The sequence below is a fragment of the Bufo bufo genome, chromosome 4, assembly GCF_905171765.1.
Source record: "Bufo bufo chromosome 4, aBufBuf1.1, whole genome shotgun sequence".
Classification (NCBI taxonomy): domain Eukaryota; kingdom Metazoa; phylum Chordata; class Amphibia; order Anura; family Bufonidae; genus Bufo; species Bufo bufo.
This window is the reverse complement of record NC_053392.1, coordinates 373,779,905-373,805,539: the sequence shown is the minus strand read 5'-3', so window position 1 is coordinate 373,805,539 and position 25,635 is coordinate 373,779,905. Positions and strand designations below refer to the sequence as shown.

The following is a 25,635-nucleotide window of genomic DNA, read 5'->3' as shown; positions in this document are numbered from 1 at the left end:
TATCTTCGAGTCCCCAAATAAAAATGTAAAAGAATAAAAAAATATATATATATTTTCCCTGTATCCATTCATTTATAATTGGATACAAAATGAAAAAATAAAATAAACTACACATAGTCAGCCTTGCTACATCCATAACAATCTGATCTATAAAAGGATCATGCTACCTCCAGTGTGGTGAATGGTGTTAAAAAATAAAAATTGCTGTTTTTGTCACTGCACCATATAAAAATGGTATAAAAAGCAATCAAAAGGCCATATGGTACCATGGCACCAATGGCACCAATAAAAACTACAGCCCTTCCTGCAAAAAAAAGCTCTCAGATATCTACATTGATAGAAAAATAAAATAAGTTATGGATGTTAGTATTTGGTGATGAAAAATACTACTTATTTCTAATTAAAAAACTGATTTTATGATGAAAAATTAGTAATGTATGAAAAAAAACTATGTACATTTGGTATCACTATATTTGTATCGACATGCAGAATCAAGTTATCATATCATATATACCGCAAGGTAAACCCCATAAAAAATTAATTGCAGAAACAGAATTGCAATGTTTGCCTATCTCACCTCCCAAAAAAATAAAATAAAAAACCAAAGGTACCTAAAGATGCCAAAAAATGTATTATCTTTAACATAACCAAGACAGATCCGTTATGAACTCCATTGAAAGTCAATACCTGTTCTGCCAATAACTAGCATGTTCATTAGTAGACTGCTCTTCCACCTTCTACACATTTGAGTGAAGGCTGTTTAAAGAGGACCTTTCACTTGTAAAAACAATGTGAACTAAGTATGCTGACATGTAGAGCGGCGCCCGGGGATCTCACTGCACTTACTATTATCCCCGGGCGCCGCTCCGTTCTCCCGTTATGCCCTCCGGTACCTTTGCTCTGTAAGTTATAGTAGGCGGTGTCTGCCCTTGTCCTGTGGGCGTCTCCTTCTCCTAGGCTGCAGTGCTGGCCAATCGCAGCGCACAGCTCACAGCCTGGGAGGTTTTTTTCTCCCAGGCTGTGAGCTGTGCGCTGCGATTGGCCAGCGCTGCAGCCTAGGAGAAGGAAACTCCCACAGGACAAGGTCAGACACTGCCTACTATAACTTACAGAGCAAAGGTACCGGAGGGCATAACGGGAGAACGGAGCGGCGCCCGGGGATAATAGTAAGTGCAGTGAGATCCCCGGGCACCGATCTATATGTCAGCATACTTAGTTCACATTGTTTTTACAAGTGAAAGGTCCTCTTTAAGTCTGTGTACAGTGGGAGAGTCAGACACGGTTGACAGGGGAGGAGGATATAGTGGTAGTCATATCCTCATGAATACACCAGACATACTATAAGCTTTATATTGTCTAAAGATTTAATAGACAAATAATATTCGTTGTGCCGCCTGTTCTAATCATACTTCAGAACTAGAGGTATTATCTGTGCAGTACCCTAGAGCAGGGCAGAATTGTTTCCTGTTTAATGCTTGTCATGTTTATGCATGGTAATGCCTTGAAGCGATGGAGTGAATTAACTCTGGCACAGGTCCCTACAGAAAGATTGGGTGTAGATCCTGAATCTGCCTCATGTTGAGTCAAGAGAGTTCTAGCTTGGAGTTAGCTTGAAGAATAGAAGAGTGAGAAAGCAATTCCTTGTACTCCATTACTCGCAAGACTAGACTAAAGCTACAAAGACTCACCAATCTCTGGATGATCTACAGAAAGACAGAAAGAGACAAGAACGTTCAGCAATCTGCATGGCTGAGCATTGGAGTCAGTAGGGTGTCCTGCTACCTAAGCTACTTCGACTTTACTGCAATGAGGGGGACACCCACACTTCACACTTGGACACGACTTGACCAGTCATATCTTGAAAAATCTGTACGCCTCAGTTGCGAATTACAGGCACAATTGCAAATGTGAGATTGCCAGCCATAGATTCTGCAGAAAGAGACTTGAGAAATATAGAGAGGAAAGAGTATGATAATTTATATCCTTTCGCAAATCCATACAAAACCATCTGGGGAATTATTTTCAGTTTGGTTACTGATTGCTACACCATACACCAGCTATTACACTCTACATGTCCAGTCTTGCACCTATACAAACATTTAAAATCAAGGGCACCCCAACTACCATCAGGCTGAAGCCCCAGAACCAAAGTGTGCCCCAAGGGAAGAAAGGGTATGTCCTCTTTTTACTGTAAGGACCCAGGAAGCAAAGGTGTAAGAAAAGCCACTGTGATTGACTGTTACAGGCAGAGCCACTACCACTCCCATCCTCTTCTCCAGCTTCTCCCGGGCTGCTGCATATGCTGACATTATCTAGAGGAGCATATTAAACTAAAAGGTATTTTATTTCAAGTAAATTAGGAACACCAATAATAAGATGCATAGTTGTAGTCTTCTGAAAGATTCTCATATCGGGAATGTGAAATTCTCCACAACTGTATGTTTTAACAGAGCAATCTTACTGCTAATGGGAGTGATTGGGATAATAATATCAGATTGGGAAAGCATTAAAATCTAGAAAATTCAGCAGGATGCCTAAAAAAATGAAGGAAAAGACCTTTAATTATACTGATATACATAAAGGACTCTTTAACTTTGACATAAATATAACTATTGCTTTTTGTGCTTTCTCCAGGGTGATCATTTAATTACTGAATGTCAGTACAACACAAAAGGCAGATCTACTATGACATGGGTAAGAAAATGCAATGTACTTTTGTTCTCTCTTTCCCTACTTCCTATCTGCACTGCATGTATAAGTGTATTCAGATTAGACAAAGTTGTCCCCTAATCACTGTGACTGTACGGTTGGTGGGAATCCAACTGCTCACGACAACGGGAGACGCATGTCCCATGTTTGAAAGGCGTGCTGGTCCACTCATCTCTATGGCACTTCTGAATACCTCTTATGGCCAAGTATCATAAAGTAGTGACGTAAAAGTAATATTTGTAGTGCTTTAACAAGGTTTCACTCATCTCTATGGCACTTCTGAATACCTCTTATGGCCAAGTATCATAAAGTAGTGACGTAAAAGTAATATTTGTAGTGCTTTAACAAGGTTCTGAATAAACATCTACTATTTCTGGTGCTTTAGAACAGAGAATGTACACAATTTGGCACAGTGAGGGGTTGTGTCTGGTAAGGCAGGTATTTTCCTCCCAGAATGTGCGGCTGGGCTGGTTTCCAGCCAGGTGAGGTAAAATACCGGACAGGAGTTTAAGTGCCGGTCCGGGTTTTGGCAGCACCTGTCTGTCCTTAAATAGGCAACTGGGCTCAGCAGAGATGTCTCTGTTTTTGGGATCTGAGGCTTTGTGCCATGTTGGAAGGCTGAGAGCCGCATGCTGGAGAAACAGGCCCCCTAAAGCCTGCTGTGGACTACTGGAGGCAGAACTGCCAGCAAGGTGACTTGTGTTATATGAACTTTCCATTGTGTGTGAATTAACACCAAGACTGCAAAGTTCTGTGCTGTTTTTTGCAATTGCCTCAAGTGTGAATAAACACTGACATTTTGAGTTAAGAAGTTGTATTTTGCCTCTGTATTGTGCCCGCTTACCCTATCTACCAGATCGAAACCCCACAATTAATATAGGATGTGGGCAAGAGCAGTGAGGCTGGCGTGAACGCCGATATTTTTGGTTTCTAAATTTTCCCGACAAAGTTGTGTGTCGTACATTAAACCAGCTGTATTATAACCAGTGCCCCAAGACAAAATGGAGGCTGTTGTAAAGGCCCTCATGGAGGCTAATCTGCAGCAGCGAGAGACAAACTTGCAGCAACGCGAGGCTAATAAGCAGCAGCAGGAGACTAACCAGTTGCTGCTACAACACGTGATGGCTTTGCAGACAGCAGGAGCAACCCCGACCGTCCACGATGCCCGGAAAGCAGTCCGTGCTGCAATTCCTAAGGTGACCCCTGCAGACGACGTCAAAACCTACTTGGCCATGTATGAGAAAGTGGCCATCAGGGAAATGCTACCCTGTGACCATTGGGCTGAGGTCGTCGCTCCATTCCTGCCATCCGATTCCCAGCGGGTGTATTTCGACTTGCCGGACGATCAAGTGGCCGACTACCAAAAAGTAAAGGGTGAGATTTTGGCAAGACTGGGGGTGAATGTGTTGGTCTGGGCCCAGTGGGTAGATCAGTGGGGGTTTAAGTCGGCTGAGCCTGCGAGGACCCAGTATTGTGACTTACTACACCTCTTGCAAAAGTGGCTACAACCTGATGTGCTGAGTCCCACAGCTATGCTGTATAGACTATTGGCTGATATGTTCTGAAGGGCTCTGCCACCCTCTCTCCAGCACTGGATCGGCCAGGTGTCTCCTGGCAACGCCCTAGAAATAGTGGACCTGGTGGAGCACTACGAGGGTTCTTTTGGGAGGGGGCAGTCAAACCAAGTGAATCTCCATCCCAGACCAGGCGACTTGTACCAACCTGACCCACCCGGGGTTTACCCTCTACGGACCTGGCTCCGATAGTCTGCTGGCGGTTTCAGGAGCTGGGCCATGTAAAAGCTGACTGTCCCCATCAGGTGGAACCCAGGAATACTAACTATGGCTACAGTCAGTCACTATATGCCAGGAAGCTGTGTGCAGCAGGTACCCCAAAAACGGAGCCAGGTGGAGGTAGGAGACACTCCAGCAGAGGCTCTGCTGGACTCAGGGAGTCTGGTGTCCTTAGTAAGGGCTCCACTGGTACGGTCAGTGGAGTATAATGGGGTCCTATGCATCCATGGAGACTTAAAAGACTATCCCATTGCCCTGGTGTCTCTAACCACAAGGGCCGGCAGATGGATTCACGAAGTGGCAGTTGCCCCAAATTTACACTATGAACTTATAATAGAGAGAGACTTCCCGGGATTCCCGGCACTGTGGCCTGCTATGAGAGTGACTGATACCCATGAGACAGGGGTAACCCTAGCAGAGTAGCCTGGCTCAGGGGGGAGACCAGAATCCTGGGAACCTGAGACCGAAGAGCCAGCGGTAGGGGTGACCCCCACTTCAGTGGAAGAGGGGGAGACATGGAAGACTTGCCACGGGGTTCTGAATTGGCAGACCTCAATGTCTCCGGGGAAAATTTTGGTACCGCCCAACATCGGGACCCAACCCTATCCTGTGCCTGGAAAAATGTGGGGCAGAGTCAACAACCTGGGGCAGAGTCAGTGTTTCCCCGTTTTGTGGTTCATCAAGATATGTTGTATCGGGTAAACCAACCACGGGGTGAGCCTATTGAACGGTTGGAGGTCCCCAAGGCTTATCGCAAGCTTGTGTTAGATCTAGCCCACCAACACGTTCTCGGGGGTCACCTTGGGCTGCAGAAAACTCAGGATCATATTCTACAGTGGTTTTACTGGCCCAACATATTCAAAGAAGTGGAAGAGTTTTATAAGTCTTGCCCGACCTGCTAGATAACTAGCCCCCAGCCACATTTCCGTAGTCCCCTAGTACCTCTCTGATTATCGAAGTACCGTTTGACCGAATAGCTATGGACCTCATAAGCCCAGTACTGAAGTCCGCCAGAGGGCATCAACACATCTTAGTCATTCTAGACTACGCCACTCGGTACCCGGAGGCGGTGCCACTGCGACATACCTTGGCCAAACTCATAGCTAAGGAGTTAATGGAGATGTTTTCCCGAGTGGGACTACCTAAAGAGGTTCTGACCAACCAAGTGACCCCTTTTATGTCCAAGGTGATGAGGGAACTCTGTAAGTTGCTGCACATAAAACAACTATGGATATCCGTTTACCATCCGCAAACGGACGGTCTGGTAGAACGATTTAACCAAACTTAAAAAAATATGTTGAAAAAGGTAGTGTCTAAAGATGGGAAGGACTGGGACCTCCTTCTGCCCTATCTCATGTTCGCAGTGCGAGAAGTACCCCAGGCCTCTACTGGGTTCTCACCCTTCGAACTGCTATATGGCAGACACCCTCACGGTCTCTTGGATAACACACTCCACATAAAAGTGTCATTACATACGTTACTGAGATGCAAGATCGGATAGATAAAGTGTTGCCTCTTGTTAGGGAGCATATGAAGGCAGCTTAGTGAGCCCAAAGTCGGGTCTATAAATCGTCAGGCTCAGGTCCGGATCTTTAGCCAGGGTGATCGGGTTTTGGTTCTGGTGCCGACCGTGGACAGTAAGTTCTTGGCTAGGTGGCAGGGGCCCTACGAGGTAATTGAGAAAATTGGGGATGTAACCTACAAGGTACACCAGTCAGGGCGGCGAAAGCCAGAGCAGGTTTACCATGTGAATTTACTCAAACCGTGGAAAGATAGGGAAACCTGTACAAAAGACAGCCTGCGGCCGGGTTTTCTAGGAGAAGAGGTACTGGCCCCTCTGTCTGATGCAAGAGAGGCGGCTGCCACAGTAAAAATTGCTGGCAGCCTCTCCTCTAAACAGACTCATGAGGCCAAGGAGTTCATTATTTGGAACATGGATGTGTTCCTGGACCTCCCTGGACGCACTTCCATAATCCAGCATGACATTGTCACTGAGCCTCAAGCAAAAGTCTGATTAAAACCATACTGATACCTGAGGCTCGGCAACAAGCCATATCGGAGGTGGTGCAGCTAATGCTACAGCTAGACGTCATTGAGGAGTCAAAAGTGAGTGGGCCAGTCCTATAGTATTGATACCCAAGCCGGATTGGACATTGCGGTTTTTTCGAAAACTTAACGAGGTTTCCAAATTCGATGCTTATACCATGCTTCGGGTGGATGAGCTCATCGAGAGGTTAGGACAAGCCTGGTATTTTTCTATTTTGGACCTCACAAAAGGGTACTGGCAGGTGCCCTTAACGGAGGCTGCCAAAGAGAAAACTGCCTTCATCACGCCTGAGGGACTGTATCAATATAAGGTCTTACTGTCACACCTGTGACAGGTGTTAGAAGATCTGAAAGACTGACTGCACATGAGTGATCTGACAGCCTCTTTTGTTTTCACTTTGTCTGAGTGTTGCTGGTATGTCCTCACCTCCTGTTCAGGCGTGGATCATGTGACCTTTCCTTCTCCCTATTTAGTCTGACTTTACCCATCACTCCTTGCACTGGATAGCTTCATTTGGTTTTGGAAGAGCTGGAGTGTGGTTCTTGTTCAAGTCCTGTTCATCCATCATCCTCAGAAGTTAAAGGGTTTCTACCACCTCGTTTTGAGAAATTTAGCTGTCAGACACTAGCGATCCGCAGTTAATGTCTGACCGTGGAGATGTCTGTGCAGAAAGCGGTCAGACATTAACTGCGCCTGCGCCGAAGACAGACGCGCACGGCACATGCACGAGAATTCGTCCGCTGACTCAGAGGGATGATCGCATTCCAGAGGAGATGGGCGGGCTGGAGGGACGCGCTGGGTGGCATTTTGTGAAGGTAGACCGAGCCTCTAGGTGCTGAAAAGACGCCCGCATAGCACCTAGAGGCTCATTAGCATATCAATAAAAGTTAGTTTTTTATGGAAACGGCTGCACAAAAAGCTATTATAATAGCATTGTTTGGTAGAGCAGACACTAGCGGATCGCGGTGGTAGAAACCCTTTAAGTGTTCCGCTTGTTGTGTTTTGTATTCCCCACCCCTAGTTGTTTACTAGGCCTCAGCGAGACGCTGGTTCCTTCACCAGGGAAGGAATGGGTTGTCTATGCCCTGTCATTACCTTTAGGGCATCCGAGGGTCACCAGGGTTTTCTAGGTTCCTGTGTATGGGCATCTATATCATCGAGAGGTGCCCATACGGATATGAGTTAGGGCCAGGAGCAGGGTTTTATAGGTGGGGACCCTTTTCCTTCCCTAGTGGTGAGGCCTAGTGTCTTTCCCCTTCCTTCTTGTTGTCTTTTGGTGTTCTCCCCTACTACAACATCCGTGACACTTACCCTTTGATATGCATGGCGCCCCCGCCACTTTTCAGCGACTAATGGACATTTTGCTTTGTCCACATCGCCGACACGCTTCGGCTTACCTGGACGATATTGTCATCCACAGTACCAACTGGGAAAGTCACCTACCCAAAGTGCAGGCTGTATTGGACTCCCTTCGGAAAGCTGTGTCGGCCCTGTGTGGGTCACCGGTTTTGGTGACACCCGACTTCAAGAGGGAGTTTGTGGTACAAACAGTTGCCTCCAAAGTAGGCCTCGGTGCTGTACTGTCTCAGGAAGTCAACAGGAAGGAGCATCCCGTTGTCTTCCTCAGCTGTAAGCTCACCCCAGCCAAGGCCAGGTACAGTATAGTGGAGAGAGAGTGCTTGGCTATCAAGTGTGCACTCGAGTCTCTCCGTTACTATTTCTTGGGGAGAAAGTTCCGCCTGGTGATTGACCACTCCCCTCTCAAGTGGATGAGCCAGGCCAAAAACAGGAATGCCTGGGTCACCAGATTGTTTTTGTCTTTAAGTTCTCGGTAGAACACAGCAGGCCGGTTGCAGGGAAACGTGGATGCTCTGTCTCGGGTGCATTGTCTGGTGTGTGTCCACCCCCTCAGGGTTGAACAAAAGCAGGGGTTATGTGACACAGTGAGGGGTTGTGCCTGGCAAAGCAGGTATTTTCCTCCCAGCATGTGCGGATGGGCTGGTTTCCAGCAAGGTGAGGTCAAATACCGGACAGGAGTTTAAGTGCCAGTCCAGGTTTTGGCAGCATCTGACTGTCCATAAATAGTCAGCTGGGCTCAGCAGAGATGTCTCTGTGGGATCTGAGGCTTTGTGTGATGCTGGAGGGGCTGAAAGCGGAATGCTTTAGAAACAGGCCCCCTAAAGCCTGCTGTGGACTACTGGAGGCAGAACTGCCAGCAAGGTGACTTGTGTTATATGAACTTTCCACTGTGTGTGAATTAACACCAAGACTGCAAAGTTCCGTGTTGTTTTTTGCAATTGCCTTAAGTGTGAATAAACATTGCCATTTTGAGTTAATAACTTGTATTTTGCCTCTGTACTGCGCCAGCTTACCCTATCTACCAGTGCGAAACCCCACAACGTGTACATGTTCAGCATGAGCAATATGCGAAATCCCGTACAGCGTATCAGATCAAATACTATATATTCGAGGCTGATTCATTGGTGCTTAATTTTTAATTTAAATAAGTAGTAATTTAAATAGTGAATGTCAGATATTTCCTGCAACACAACATAAAAAAATTACCTCTGCAGGGAACAACCTTGATTTATTTGTCTCAACTATTATACAATGGGGCAAGAAAGCTAATGTCTCATCATAATTATTGTTCAAGATAAATTTGATTAGTCGCAAAGCCGAATTTCCTCGTGTGTCGTGGTAGGTAATTGCTTTAACCTGAAAATGTGTAAAAAAACACTGCCACTTTGCTTGAATATCTGACACGAAATCCGGTGCGTGATGACGTATGACATCACCACGCTGGCGACCATGATGACGTCATCACAGGCCACTTAAGATTTTGCACCACATCTTCAAGCAAGATGGAGGTGCCCGGCCTTTTGCAAGCAAATAGATCAGGTGAGTATGGTTTTATAATATTTTTTTTTTACACTCTGTTATTTATATTAGATGCCGCGATCATGTATGAACATGGCATCTGAGGGGTACAATGACAGACAGCAGCGCAATTACCTCTCCCTGTTATTGCACCCACTACTTACAAAGAAGTCATTCATCATTAAGCAAATTTTTTTTGTAAAATTTGGTGAAGCAGCCGAAACAAACTTTTGAATCATTTAATCATTTGCTCAATGCTAATCATAATGCAGCCACTTCCCATTTTTTCATGTTTGCAGATGCATAGCATATGATGTTTTAGCTACGAAAATATCCGATTTTAGTATGTGACAGTATGGAATCCAGTGTCTCCATCTACAGCCTTGCTCCAGATTCAACTTACTGTATGTTCATTATAGAGACTAAGGCCTAGTTCACACAAACGTTTTTTTTGCGAGTGTACGGGACTTTTTTTGTGTTCCGTATACGGTCCGTATACGGAACCATTCATTTCAATGGTTCCGCAAAAAAACGGAATGTGTTCCGTATGCATTCCGTTTCCGTATTTCCGTTTTTTCCGTTCCGTTGAAAGATAGAGCTTGTCCTATATTTGGCCGTAAATCACGGGTCGTGGCTCCATTCAAGTCAATGGGTCTGCCAAAAAAACAGAACACATACGGAAATGCATCCGTATGTCTTCCGTTTCCGTTCCGTTTTTTCTGAACCATCTATTGAAAATGTTATGGCCAGCCCAATTTTTTCTATGTAATTACTGTATACTGTATATTCCATACGGAAAAATGGAACGGAAAAACGGAACAGAAATGGAAACACAACGGAACTCAAAAACGGAACAACGGATTCGTGAAAAACGGACCGCAAAAAACTATAAAAGCCATACGTTCGTGTGAACTAGGCCTAAGGAGAGGGAATTTATTGTCTCCCTTGCGCCAGAAAAGTGGCTTTAAAGAGTCGCAAGCCGTGGGTTTGTGACTTTCAAATGTGACTTTCTAGAGAGAAAAAAAGTCGCAAGTGCCTCTTTTTACACCCTCTCGTCAATTTTCCTAAAGTTGGTGTGATCAACACTAGAGACAAATTTATCTTCATTTGCACTAGTTTTCTGGTGCAAATGAAGCCAGAAATCTACGGCAGCTCAGAGCTGTGATAGATTTCTGTTTAGGAGCACGGACTTCCAGGCTTGATAAAGCTCCCTCAAAATATTTTCTAACCTTGCAATGCACTTTATGTTAAAATCTGACTGTATTGCTTTAAAATAGTGTAATTTGAACACATGGCCTTCAGACCAGAAGTAATTTTGCATTTATATTGTAGATTTAATTTTAACATAAAATGAAACAAAATATATACATGGGTAATATGAGTAGTAATAAGAATGTGATTATGCAATATGATGGACAAGGCAGTTCCATGCTTCATATGTATGCACATTGCAGTCCTAGTAACTGCTAGATTCCCTATCCATTCCAGCACATACATTCTGGGAACACTGCTTGTGTTATCCCTAAAACACATCTGCTCTAGTGTGACAGGTGTACCACACTCCCACCCAGGCAATTCAGATATTGTAAACATCAAATTTGATATAAAAAGTTCTGTTTAGTGTGCATGCAACATTTAAAGGGCTTCTGTCACCCCACTAAACAGTTTTATTTATTTTTTGGTTACTTATAATGCCTATAATGCGATTTATGCATACATACTGTAATTAATCATTTTCGTTCAGCAGATTCTGTTAAAAACTTACTTTTTGCAGCCGCATCCTCCTATCCTAAAGACACCCCCTCCACATGCTGATTGACAGGGCCAGCGAACAGGATCTTTCTCTGCTGGCCCTGTTTGCATTCAAAATCTGGCGCCTGCGCCGTACCTGTCTTCAGTCGGCGCAGGCGCACTGAGAGGCGGATGCTCGCTCGGTCGCTCCATCCTCAATGCGCCTGCGCCAATGACGTCACATCTACACCCGGCGCAGGCGCATTGAGGAAGGAGCGACCGAGCCGCCCTACTTGTTGTTAGCAAGGTAATTTGCATATTTTAAAAAAGTTTTTTAACAGAATCTGCTGAACGAAAATGATTAATTACAGTATGTATGCATAAATCGCAGTATAGGGATTATAAGTAACCAAAAAAAATAAAAACTGTTTAGTGGGGTGACAGAAGCCCTTTAAGTCACCAGTTAACTCTATGTTTTCCATTTTGTCTTCTGCATAACAGATTAGCTATAATATAGTTTTTGAGAATGTATTATTTATAACATGTTTCCATTAATTTAATCATACATTTATTAAGGTCATTCTAGGGTTTCCAGGTCCCATAATCCCTAGACACAGTTCTAACCCTAGACTGATCCACAATATAGTCTAATATCCACCATCATATTTAACCACAATCAAATTAAATTCTGTCATTCAAGCAGGACAGATCTGACCGCTTCCTTAATATTACAGCATTAATATAATCAACTACAGCTACAGTTGAATACACAGTCAAAATATAACTCATAGACAGGGGCGTAACTACTATAGCGGCAGACCATGCGACTGTTATGGGGCCCAGGGCGAGAGGGGGCTCATTCTTAGTTGGGATTATCTCCTCTTCCAAGGGAGGTGAAAACTTGGTCAGGACTCTACCTTCTAAAGGAACAACTTTTAGCAAATAAAGCAGTGGGAAAAATGGCCCAAGGGTCATTGAAAAGGGTTTAGGCAGAAACCCTTCTGTCCTATGTGAGGGGCCTGGTTTGATCCTTGCTATGGGGCCCATACTTCTCTATGTACGCCACTGCTCAGAAATGTTTGAGGAATTGTTTAAAGCTAAACAATGATTGTGGTTACCCAAAATAATAATATTTGATGATCTAAAGGCTATCGGTTCCCACTGGTGCCATATTAAAGGGGTTGTCCAGTCTTTGAGTGATTTTTTCTTTAAAAGCTATCAAGAAGCACACTGTGTTTGAAACTCCCCACCCAGCGCGACAGCTCAGGGGCCCCACCTCCTTACTCATGTGTACTAGTGACCAAGCTGTTTAAAGAATCTAATACATTTTACACCATTAGCCTATAGTATTCAGAAATGGCTGCTCGTGAGTCAACACAATGTATATAACAATTTAAAAACATAATCAAAGAGCGTTCACAAAAATACCTTCAGATTACACACCTCAATCCTAAAAGTCTCTAGCTATAAAAACCTCCTCTTATTTTCAATGTCATTACCTGCAAACATCCCAAATGTCCCAAATGTTTTACTAGAGCAGTCCCTCCATATTTCCACTCTTTTGATTGTTCTTATATACACTCACTATCTGCATTTTTCATCCTCGACTGTTTGTATCTCTTAAAGGGGTTGTCTCGTCTGAGACATTGGTGGCATATCGTAGTGCAATGCGTTCTCTATTCATTTCTATGAAACTTCACAAAATAGCCAAGCATGATCACTCTATTTTTGGAACCTCATAGAGATGAACGAAGAACGTTCTGCAAATGTGTGGTGTGCTCTCCTTCACTATCTGAGGCACATTCTGGAGATAGGTGCAGGTCCCTGAGGTGGCATCTATCTGACATTGGTGACATATCCTAGCTTTCACATTTCACGTTGCTTCTAATCAACAAGTCACTCACCATTTTACCTCTTCGATATTTAAAGATAGGAGTTTCTCTATTTCATGTAGGGGCATGTCCACCATTTTACTAGGATATCTGCCATTAACAAAGTTCTTTGTTATTTTAACTCTTTTACTGTCATATGTATCATCTGTACTCGCGATACTTCTCGCTCTTACAAACTGACAGTACTTTGAAAGACATCAAGGACATGAAAACTGGAATACAATAAAAGATTATATTGATCCATATGCTTTGTATAGTGTGTGGTCTGAAACCGATCACCCTCAATCCTTAACGCCACATCCAGAAATTGAATCACATTTTTAACATATGGTAGTTCAAACTTCATGGTGTTTTTACATCTGTGTTGACTTTAATAAGAGCAGTGCTGTAGTAGTTAGCCCTCTTTTACAATGTTGATGGTGTGTAGCGCCAGTGCCGACTTCTAGTAACTGGAGCTAGACTGAACAGCTGATCAAGGGGGTGTAGGGTGCTGACCCCAAATAATCTGTTAGTGATGGCCTATCTTAAGGAGAGTGCAACTATTGAAGAAGGCTGGGCAGCGGCTTGATGCCCACTTGCAGTATACTGTATATACACTGCCTGTAAAAAAAAAAAGTCACCACCTGGATTTAACTAAGCAAACAGTTATGAGCCTCCTATTGGATAATTATTGCATGGGCGATTATCTTTCAGCTGGCAAAAAGTTATTTAACCCCAACTGGTGCAATGAGTTGCTTCTCATTTCTTAAACAACCATGTCAAAAGACACATCTCGTGGTCGTGGAAAAGATGTTAGTCTGTTTGAGAAGGGTCAAATCATTGGCATGCATCAAGCAGAGAAAACATCTAAGGAGATTGAAGAAACTACTAAAATTGGGTTAAGATTAAGAACTGTCCAACACATTATTAAAAACTGGAAGGATAGTGGGGACCCATAGTATTCAAGGAAGAAATGTGGCGGAAAAAAAATCCTGAATGATCGTGATCGGCGATCACTTAAACGTTTGGTGAAATCAAATTTTAGAAAAACAACAGTAGAACTCAGTGATATGTTTAATAGTGAAATTAAGTGCATTTCCACATGCACAATGTGAAGGGAACTCAAGGGATTGGGACTCAACAGCTGTTTAGCCGTAAGAAAACCACTAATCAGTGAGGCAAACCAGAAAAAAGGCTTCAATTTGCTAGGGAGCATAAAGATTGGACTCTGGAGCAATGGAAGAAGGTCATGTGGTCTGATAAGTCAAGATTTACCCTGTTCCAGAGTGATGGGCGCATTAGGGTAAAAAGAGAGGCAGATGAAGTGATGAACCCATCATGCCTAGTGCCTACTGTACAAGCCTGTGGGGGCAGTGCTATGATCTGGGGTTGCTGCAGTTTGTCAGGTCTAGGTTCAGCAACAGTATGTGCTCCAAGAATGAGGTCAGCTGACTACCTGAACATACTGAATGACCAGGTGATTTCATCAATGGATTTCTTTGTTCTTCCCTGATGGCACTGGCATATTCCAAGATGACAATGCCAGGATTCATCGGGCTCAAATTGTGAAAGAGTGGTTCAGGGAGCATGAGACATAATTTTCACACATGGATTGGCCACCACAGAGTCCAGAACTTAACCCCATTGAGAATCTTTCTTTTTTTTTTGGTGGCGACTTTTTCTTTTACAGTGTATATATATATATTTGTGGTCGGGGCTATGTGTGAAAGAACCTACCCCCTAATGTATGCCCCAACAGAACTAGCGGCTTGAGTTGTGCCATAACCGCTTCCGTCGAGAGTACACCTGAAAGAGGGCATACCCTGTAGGAGAGTGAAAGGAAAAGGGCGGGCTGGGAGGGGAACACTGCTGCCGTCCGTCCCCTCTGGAGAAAGGTGCGTCCTAGATATAGGGCAGGGCGCCCCTCCCACAAATGCAGGCCAATTAATCGGCCTTAATACTTGTGGTCGGGGCTATGTGTGAAAGAACCTACCCCCTAATGTATGCCCCAACAGAACTAGCGGCTTGAGTTGTGCCATAACCGCTTCCGTCGAGAGTACACCTGAAAGAGGCCAAAAACCCAGCATGAAAATACAAAGCGTGTTCATTGACGTATTACAACGCCAAATTCTGAAAGGCACAAGAAATCTCGCTAACGGGGTTCGGAACATATCGGCTGTAACAAGACGAGCGCCACCGGCCCAACTTACGGATAATGTGTGCTGGCACCTGATTCCTGAAGCGGCCGAGGCTGCCCCAATCCTGAACGAATGCCCTGACACCGTGAGGGGGTCAAAACCTAGATTGACCGCCAGTATACGCGCATGCGCTATGAACTGGGAGGTGGACAACGCTGCTGTCCCGAAGGGTAACAGTGGGGTGTTAGTGCCGCGACCGGCCAGTGCCCCTGACAATCCCTGCAGGACGTGGACCGGACCCCATTTGTGAGACGTGGGGGAAGAATTTGACCTGGGTAGGGGGACCTGACTGGGAGGTCTTGGTCATTTAGACCACAGTACGGCCTGTCCAATGGTTACCCCAAACATGCGAGGCTGCCACCACGGGATACAGGTCCCTAGCCTCCGTTGACTGGAAATTCCCGTGGCCTCACAAAACTCCTCCGGCCACGCCCCATTCAGCCAATGGGGGCCAAAAATAGCAGCGAAACCAGTGCTGACCCCGCTGTTGGAGAATATGACGGGGGAGTTGTGGGAGACCGCCGGGACAAACATGGACACGCCATTCCCATGACTCAAGAAGTGGTCCCACATGCTCAAATCCGCTTGCGCTTGACTGTCCAGGAACACTGGACTATCCTGACAGGGAATGACTGAGACATGGCTGGATGATAGCTATGACAGTGGGAATAACTGAGACACGGCTGGATGATAGCTATGACAGTGGGAATAACTGAGACATGGCTGGATGATAACTATTACAGTGGGAATAACTGAGACATGGCTGGATGATAGCTATGACAGTGGGAATAACTGAGACATGGCTGGATGATAGCTATGACAGTGGGAATAACTGAGACATGCCTGGATGATAGCTATGACAGTGGGAATAACTGAGACATGGCTGGATGATAGCTATGACAGTGGGAATAACTGAGACACGGCTGGATGATAGCTATGACAGTGGAAATAACTGACACACGGCTGGATAATAGCTATGACAGTGAGAATAACTGAGACATGGCTGGATGATAGCTATGACAGTGGGAATAACTGAGACACGGATGGATGATAGCTATGACAGTGGGAATAACTGAGACACGGCTGGATGATAGCTATGACAGTGAGAATAATTGAGACATGGCTGGATGATGGCTATGACAGTGGGAATAACTGAGACATGGCTGGAGGATAGCTATGACAGTGGGAATAACTGAGACATGGCTGGAGGATAGCTATGACAGTGGGAATAACTGAGACATGGCTGGATGATAGCTATGACAGTAGGAATAACTGAGACATGGCTGGATGATGGCTATGACAGTGGGAATAACTGAGACATGGCTGGAGGATAGCTATGACAGTGGGAATAACTGAGACACGGCTGGATGATGGCTATGACATAGTGGGAATAACTGAGACATGGCTGGATGATAGCTATGACAGTGGGAATAACTGAGACATGGCTGGATGATGGCTAGGACAGTGGGAATAACTGAGACATGGCTGGATGATAGCTATGACAGTGGGAATAACTGAGACATGGCTGGATGATAGCTATGACAGTGGGAATAACTGAGACATGGCTGGATGATAGCTATGACAGTGGGAATAACTGAGACACGGCTGGATGATAGCTATGACAGTGGGAATAACTGAGACACGGCTGGATGATAGCTATGACAGTGGGAATAACTGAGACATGGCTGGATGATAGCTATGACAGTGGGAATAACTGAGACATGGCTGGATGATAGCTATGACAGTGGGAATAACTGAGACATGGCTGGATGATAGCTATGACAGTGGGAATAACTGAGACATGGCTGGATGATGGCTATGACATAGTGGGAATAACTGAGACATGGCTGGATGATAGCTATGACAGTGGGAATAACTGAGACATGGCTGGATGATGGCTAGGACAGTGGGAATAACTGAGACATGGCTGGATGATAGCTATGACAGTGGGAATAACTGAGACATGGCTGGATGATAGCTATGACAGTGGGAATAACTGAGACATGGCTGGATGATAGCTATGACAGTGGGAATAACTGAGACACGGCTGGATGATAGCTATGACAGTGGGAATAACTGAGACACGGCTGGATGATAGCTATGACAGTGGGAATAACTGAGACATGGCTGGATGATAGCTATGACAGTGGGAATAACTGGGACATGGCTGGATGATAGCTATGACAGTGGGAATAACTGAGACATGGCTGGATGATAGCTATGACAGTGGGAATAACTGAGACATGGCTGGATGATAGCTATGACAGTGGGAATAACAGACATGGCTGGATGATAGCTATGACAGTGGGAATAACTGAGACATGGCTGGATGATAGCTATGACAGTGGGAATAACTGAGACACGGCTGGTTGATAGCTATGACAGTGGGAATAACTGAGACACGGCTGGATGATAGCTATGACAGTGGGAATAACTGAGACATGGCTGGATGATAGCTATGACAGTGGGAATAACTGGGACATGGCTGGATGATAGCTATGACAGTGGGAATAACTGAGACATGGCTGGATGATAGCTATGACAGTGGGAATAACTGAGACATGGCTGGATGATAGCTATGACAGTGGGAATAACAGACATGGCTGGATGATAGCTATGACAGTGGGAATAACTGAGACATGGCTGGATGATAACTATGACAGTGGGAGTGGTAACAATCTGGCTACAAAAACCTACCCTGAGGAATGACGTGCATCGCAAAATTTACATGCCTAACAACGACTGCAGTTCCACCTTGGTGGTGACCCTACCAGTGACGAAACTGTGAATGACTGCGCGGACCCTAACCAACTTGTCTCCCGGCAACCTAGCTGACATGCTCTCTGTGACTGTAAAGCAAGCAAAAAGACGGACCGTCACTACCACTGTTTAGCAACAATTTGACTACCACCCGTGCCTAGACACCACCACCGCCACTGCAGAAACCGTCATGCAAAGGTAACCGACCCTGGTGACCACCTGACAGCTGAGGTACGGAGAAAGAGGAGACGTGTGACAGTGGAAAATAAATTGGAGACAAAGAAGGAGGACCTTACCGGAAACAGGACACGATGCTGATATGAGAAGAACACAAGGAACCAACCGTGGAGATAGACCTGTCCGCACGAATTAAGCAGAATAAGTATTTTTTATTTATTTATTTTTTTAACAACGCTTGCGCCTGCGTTCAAGTGACCCGAAGCTGGGTGACGAGACACGATTGTCAGATTGCCGGGGTTCTCACGAAGTTGGCTGAACGGCTGACGTGCATATGCCAAAAAATAAAACACAGCTATCTATGTAGCAAGCAAATTGCGACAAGTGTATGAAGACAGGCAAATGAGAAACCTGCCCATCTGAAACAGAACAATGGAATAAAATGCCATACAATGTGAAGGGTCTGGCGTGCCCCTGCTGGCCTACGTCTAGGGGCGCTTGTTACTGGGGGTACTACCCCCAACAACTCATCACCATCACGCTGTATGGCATTAACCCCCTACCTAACTGACAGCACGGCGGCCCGTGCCAGACTTTGCCCCCCATATAGCAGTCATGGTGAATATACAAAATTCATCTTGACAGAAAAGTTAAAAACAGCTAGGCTGTGATTAATCAGGCAGATTGAAACTCCGCCCTCAAAGACTAGCCTTCTCATTGACATTCCCCCCCCTCCCCCCGTCCTTACTCCCTTACAAGCCTCCCCCAATGCAGAAAGATAGAGCCTAATGCGAGTAGCCCCAGCAAATATACGAACGGAGTCCCGCTGACTCCTGCTACCTGCGTGCAAGTCACGTGGGAGCGGGGCGTGCTGCCAGACTGCCGTTCCGGTGTGGGGATGTCTCTCTCATACCTTAGAGGGACCGACCCCACCGACCGGACTAAGGAGCCGACACTGCGCTGAGGCAGCCGCACGAGGAGGAACAGGACGCGGGACTGCAGGAGAAAGCGCCGACCGGAAGTGACGCTCTGCCGCCTAGGAGATGCTGACGCCGCCGGCTGTAACAGGAACACTGCTGCCGTCCGTCCCCTCTGGAGAAAGGTGCGTCCTAGATATAGGGCAGGGCGCCCCTCCCACAAATGCAGGCCAATTAATCGGCCTTAATACATATATATTGTAGGAAGGCGCAAGGGTCCGTCGTTGACGGAAGGTATGTGTCACCGAGGTTCCTGGCCTCGGTGAAGTAAGAGACGGTATTTTCAGGTGTCAGTGGCAGCTAATGCTGATTGAAACTTTACTATTTTAGTATGGCCGGGACTACTCCCCACGTTCCAGGCCGGGTCTTGGTTTTGGGCTATAAAACACAGGCAGCACTATCAGGTGGTGTGGATTACTCCTCTCTGACAGTGAAGCTCTGTCAGTCTCTGTGTTGGGTCCTGGGAGTTTGGGCCTGGATTAAGGCCTGCTACCTTGTTGGTGTCAAAACAGGTGGATTCTGAACAAACACCAGAATCACAAGGTGACTGTTTTCCTTAAAACTGACTTTTTGTTTTGTCACTTACTTAATGTGTGAATACAGTGAGGAACAGAAGTATTTGAACACCCTGCGATACATTGTAGGTGCATTCCCACTCTGAGAGACAGAATAAAAATAAATAAATCAGGAACTCACATTGTATGATTTTTAAATAATTTATGTCACGGACGTTCCCGTGGCAGGTATCAGGAGATCGGAGAGACTGGCAACTCATAGGTTAAATTGACAAGTTCACTGTGGATCTTATTGTGTCTGTGTTTTGGTGAATGCCACACCCCTTGCTTCAGGTGTTGCTTGTTGATAATTTACCTTTCCCATAAGTAGCAGCTTCTCACACTTGGAGGTGTGGTTTATAGATTTTCTTCCTGCCTTCTAACTATCTGGTCGGTTGTACTCTGTGGTGCTTCTGGAGTTGCCAGTTTTCTACTTTCAGATAAGTCTTGTCTTTTCTTATTGTTTGGTGTTTGTTTTATTCCCTGTTGTTTGTATCTGGGCCTGAAACAGAGACTTTCATTCGTCCATCTGGGGAGGAATGGGTTGTCTCGGGTCCTTACCTCATTCCAGGGCATTATAGGGCTATAAGGGCCAAGGTATACAGCATATGAATATTCCTACCTTCAAGGTCTATTCATATTAATAGGTAGTCAGGGCCCGGATTAGGGTTGTTTAGTAGGTGACCTGTTCCATCCCTAGTTTCCAGGCCTAGTTACTGTTCCCCTTCCCTCCTGTGTTCAATGTGGAGTTTTCCCCCCACACTGATCGTGACAATTTATTTGTCTTGCACTGCTGAACATAAGTATTTGAACACCTGAGAAACAGCAAGAATTCTGGCTTTCAAAGACCTGTTACTGTGCCTTTAAAAAGTCCACCTCTACTCTACTCATTAATCTAACTTAGTAGCACCTGTCTGAGCTCTTTAAAAGACACCTGTCCATCCCACAGTCAGTCAGACGCCAACTATTACCATGGGCAAGACCAAAGAGCTGTCAAAAGACACCAGAGACAAAATTGTGGACCTCCACAAGGCTAGAAATGGCTACGGGGCAATTGCCAAGCAACTTGGTGAAAAAAGATCAACTGTTGGAGCAATTGTTAGAAAATGGAAGAGGCTAAAGATGACTGTCAGTCTCCCTCAGACTGGGGCTCCATGCAAGATTTCACCTCGTGGGGTATCACTGATGATAAGAAAGGTGAAGAATCAGCCCAGAACTACAAGGGTGGAGCTGGTTAAAGACATGAAGAGAGCTGGGACCACAGTTTCAAAGGTCACTGTCGATATGACACTACGCCGTCATGGTTTTAAATCATGCATTGCACGGAAGGTTCCCCTGCTCAAGTCATCACATGTCCAGGCCTGTGTGAAGTTTGCCAATGACCATCTGGATGATCCAGAGGAGGCATGGGAGAAAGTCATGTGGTCAGATGAGACCAAAGTAGAACTTTTGGTTCTAAACTTCACTCGTCGTGTTTGGAGGAAAAAGAAGGATGACTTGCATCCCAAGAACACCATCCCTATTGTGAAGCATGGGGGTGGTAACATCATGCTTTAGGGGTGCTTTTCGGCGAAGGGGACAGGACGACTGCACTGTATTAAGGAGATGATGAATGGGGCCATTTATTGTGAGATTTTGAGCAACAACCTCCTTCCCTCAGTCAAAGCATTGAAGATGGGTTGTGGCTGGGTCTTCCAACATGACAACGACCCAAAGCACACAGCCAGGATAACCAAAGAGTGGCTCTGTAAGTAGCATATCAAGGTTCTGGAGTGGCCTAGCCAGTCTCCAGACCTAAATCCTATCGAACATCTTTGGAGGGAGCTGAAACTTCGTGTTGCTCAGTGACAGCCCCGAAACCTGACAAATCTAGAGGAGATCTATGTGGAGGAGTGGACCAAAATCCCTGTTGCAGTGTGTGCAAACCTGGTCAAGAACTACAGGAAACGTTTGACCTCTGTAATTCTGTACCAAATATTAATACTTATTTTAATTCTGTCTCTCAGAGTAGTAATGCACCTACAATGTGAATTTCAGACCTCTTCATGATTTCTAAGTGGGAGAACTTGAAAAATCGCAGGGTGTTCAAATACTTCTGTTCCTCACATTAAACAATGAACTGTTTAATTTAAAGACTTTGTTGTTGCCTCTATACTGTGTCCGCTAACCTGCCTATCAGAGCAAACCCCCACAATATACAGTACAGACCAAAAGTTTGGACACACCTTCTCATTCAAAGAGTTTTCTTTATTTTCATGACTATGAAAATTGTAGATTCACACTGAAGGCATCAAAACTAGGAATTAACACATGTGGAATTATATACATAACAAACAAGTGTGAAACAACTGAAAATATGTCATATTCTAGGTTCTTCAAAGTAGCCACCTTTTGCTTTTATTACTGCTTTGCACACTCTTGGCATTCTCTTGATGAGCTTCAAGAGGTAGTCCCCTGAAATGGTTTTCACTTCACAGGTGTGCCCTGTCAGGTTTAACAAGTGGGATTTCATGCCTTATAAATGGGGTTGGGACCATCAGTTGCATTGAGGAGAAGTCAGGTGGATACACAGCTGATAGTCCTACTGAATAGACTGTTAGAATTGGTATTATGGCAAGAAAAAAGCAGCTAAGTAAAGAAAAACGAGTGGCGATCATTACTTTAAGAAATGAAGGTCAGTCAGCCGAAAAATTGGGAAAACTTTGAAAGTAAGGGCTATTTGACCATGAAGGAGAGTGATGGGGTGCTGCGCCAGATGACCTGGCCTCCACAGTCACCGGACCTGAACCCAATCGAGATGGTTTGGGGTGAGCTGGACCGCAGAGTGAAGGCAAAAGGGCCAACAAGTGCTAAGCATCTCTGGGAACTCCTTCAAGACTGTTGGAAGACCATTTCAGGGGACTACCTCTTGAAGCTCATCAAGAGAATGCCAAGAGTGTGCAAAGCAGTAATCAAAGCAAAAGGTGGCTACTTTGAAGAACCTAGAATATGACATATTTTCAGTTGTTTCACACTTGTTTGTTATGTAGATAATTCCACATGTGTTAATTCATAGTTTTGATGCCTTCATAGTCATGAAAATAAAGAAAACTCTTTGAATGAGAAGGTGTGTCCAATCTTTTGGTCTGTACTGTATATGTAAAGAGAGGGAGAGAGAGCAACTGATACAGGTCCTTAAAACCTGAGCATCATGTACTAAAAATGGATAAACTGTTTCTGGTACCGAAGATCCTAAATAACCTGGGCCTGAATCAATTAAAATAATATTTCTGTAATCTTGTAGAGTATACAGTATTCATTAGAATTATCATAAAATGCAGCTTTAGAGAATGTACATTATACTTACTAATCCATATGTTGCAAAACTATAACTTTCACCACTACTAATATTTTTATTATTTCTTTAATTGTTTATATAAATATCAATCATATTTTAGGGTGGCCTGAGTACAAGAGATGAAATGTGTCTTTCCTATTTAATGTATTATCCAAGAATTAATCTTGCCCGTTGTGAAAGTATCCCAGACATAAAGGAGCAGCTTCAGTTCATTGGAGTGAAGGAAATATATAAACCCGTCACGTAAGTAGAAACATAAACAAATTACAATATAAATGTGTTATTATCTTGTTATATAATTTATCTACAGTATGTAAACTAACTGACCACTAATGTTCTAATATACTGACTGATAGTGGACCAATTTTGTGGACCACTCATACCAAGAGCATTCAAGAGAGAAGGGCTACTGACCGAGCCATCAGAAAGCTCATCTGATGGATTTCACACTGAAGGGACTGCCTGCAATATACAAGAACACATTGGAGTTTTTAAGCCATCATACACCCAATGCAATATAAAAATCACCCAATGGTGTCTATAAGCCTTTAATAAATGCAGGTTGTGAAGAACATAGACATCTTGGCTAATATCTTAGCAGAGCTGTCATCACAATGTGTTTTTTATAGAGCGCAGACGTATCCTAAGGCATTGTAATAATTATGTACATTGTCACATGTTGTGAATAGACTGGATTCTTTTATACATATTCTAGACCTAAAATCTTCTGAATGCTTTTTTGCTTTGCATTGCAGATCATGGCCCTTTATAATCAAGAGTCCAAAACGCTACAACAATCTAACTTTTACAGAGGCCATGAATGTCTATCAATGGTCTAAGAAGAAAGGAAATTCCTTTAACGAACATGTTAAACAAATACCAATCAACGTCAGATGTTCTAAACATGAAAGCAGAGAATGGAGTGTAAGTGTAGGCACTTTCTGTATTGGTCAGTTGGATGTTGTCACTACAGGCAAATAATGCTTGGTATGAACAGATGTTTACCATATGAACTGAGGCTGTAGATATCACAACAATTACAAAATGACAGCCAAGACCCAACAGCACAAATTATCTTGGCTGCCTTCCTTTCCCATGCCATGCCGCCAATATCTGGGCTCATTGCCTCCACCTATTTGGACGGGAAGCAACAATATTTTTTCTTTTCATGGGAATCTATGTGGAAGGAATAGACAGCTGTGAGAATTTGTTAACTATATGTTCATAGTAATGCCTTAAGGAGATGTGAATAATCATTATTAGACTGGGGCCATTCTCAAACATAGGCAGACATATATTTCTTAACTACAGCATCATTACAGCAGCGGAATTAAATGTGCCCATACACCATAAAAAGTCAGCAGAACACTTATTCTGACATCTCTCCTGATTTTCCCATACACACTCAGCCTGTGTGTGTTTCCAATGGGGAGAGACACATCTCTGGCAGCGATTTGTCTCCTGGGAGAACAATAATCCTTTTCTCACCTGATGGCACCCCATTAAACATTAGACTGTTGAATGGCCCAATAAAAACATTAGATTTGGCTGACACTAGCCTAATGTGCACGGAGGCCATAAATAAAACTAGCTGTGAATTCACAATAGTGTTTCCATAAGTACAGCAGTTGTGACATGACAAGTACCGTAGGTTTTAGTCAAGTAAGCTGACATCAGAAGTGACATCATAATCATATTTCTATCTGGTAAGCTACCATGACATCACAACTGTATTTCCATCAAGTAAGCTGCTGTGACATCACAGTGAGTTTTAGTCAGGTAAACTGCTGTGACATCACAGATGTATTTCTGCCAATTAACTGCTATGATATTATAACTGTTTAAATCAAATAAGCTTTTGTGACATCACAACTGGGTTTTAGTCGAACAGCTGTCAGCATCTGTGACATCACAATTGGGTTTCCAAATAGGTAATATGCTGTGACATCACAAATGTGTATCGCTCAGGTAAGCTGCTGAGACATCACAAGGAAGTCCTAGTTAGGTTTTAGTCTGAAAGATGTTTTGATGAACTAATCTTTGGACTTTATAAAAAAAAAAAATATTTATATACTAACCTGTTATTGCATACATACTTAGATCCACCTCAATTAAACCCACAACTTGTGTGATTATTTACAGGTTCAGGGAATGCTACTGACACCCCCTGAAGTAAAGACGTATACTTCAGAAGCACCAGAATGTGCCTCGTTTTCTTTAGTATCATCCTCTGCAGTCTCTTCAACAGTTAGATATGTGCTAATTGTATTGAGCACAGTAATACACTATACATTTTAAGCGGCAGACATTGTGCATTTACATCCTTTTATATATTGAAATCCACATATAACTGCACTATTGGAAATAAGTTTTGAAAAATAAAACATTTTTTTTTTAAAAGAGTTCACTTATTTTATGTGTTAAACTTGTGAGACTATTATCTGTGAAGCTTTGTAAATGTGGTCCGACAACCACACATGTCCTCCTGAATTCAACTGCCGTGGCCTGCATCTCACCTCCTAAGCCCCCTGCTCCAAGGCACAAAGGCACCAATCAGTGGGCTCAATGTGGCTTGGTAAAGAGGGAAGCAATAACATGCACAGA

At 44.2% G+C, this 25,635-nt stretch overlaps 1 protein-coding gene across 2 annotated transcripts in view; it reads left to right on the top strand.

The window, feature by feature from the left end:
* Positions 1–25,427, top strand: part of MOXD1 (monooxygenase DBH like 1) — a 178,130-nt gene extending 152,703 nt beyond the window's left edge. For both annotated transcript variants that reach the window (XM_040429153.1, XM_040429152.1), the window contains exons 9-12: positions 2,635–2,694; positions 23,132–23,274; positions 23,787–23,955; positions 25,174–25,427. In XM_040429153.1, the coding sequence (XP_040285087.1) occupies positions 2,635–2,694; positions 23,132–23,274; positions 23,787–23,955; positions 25,174–25,329 (528 nt within the window). In that variant the 3' untranslated portion in view covers positions 25,330–25,427. The remainder of the gene's footprint in view (positions 1–2,634; positions 2,695–23,131; positions 23,275–23,786; positions 23,956–25,173) is intronic.
* Positions 25,428–25,635: the final 208 nt, after the last annotated feature.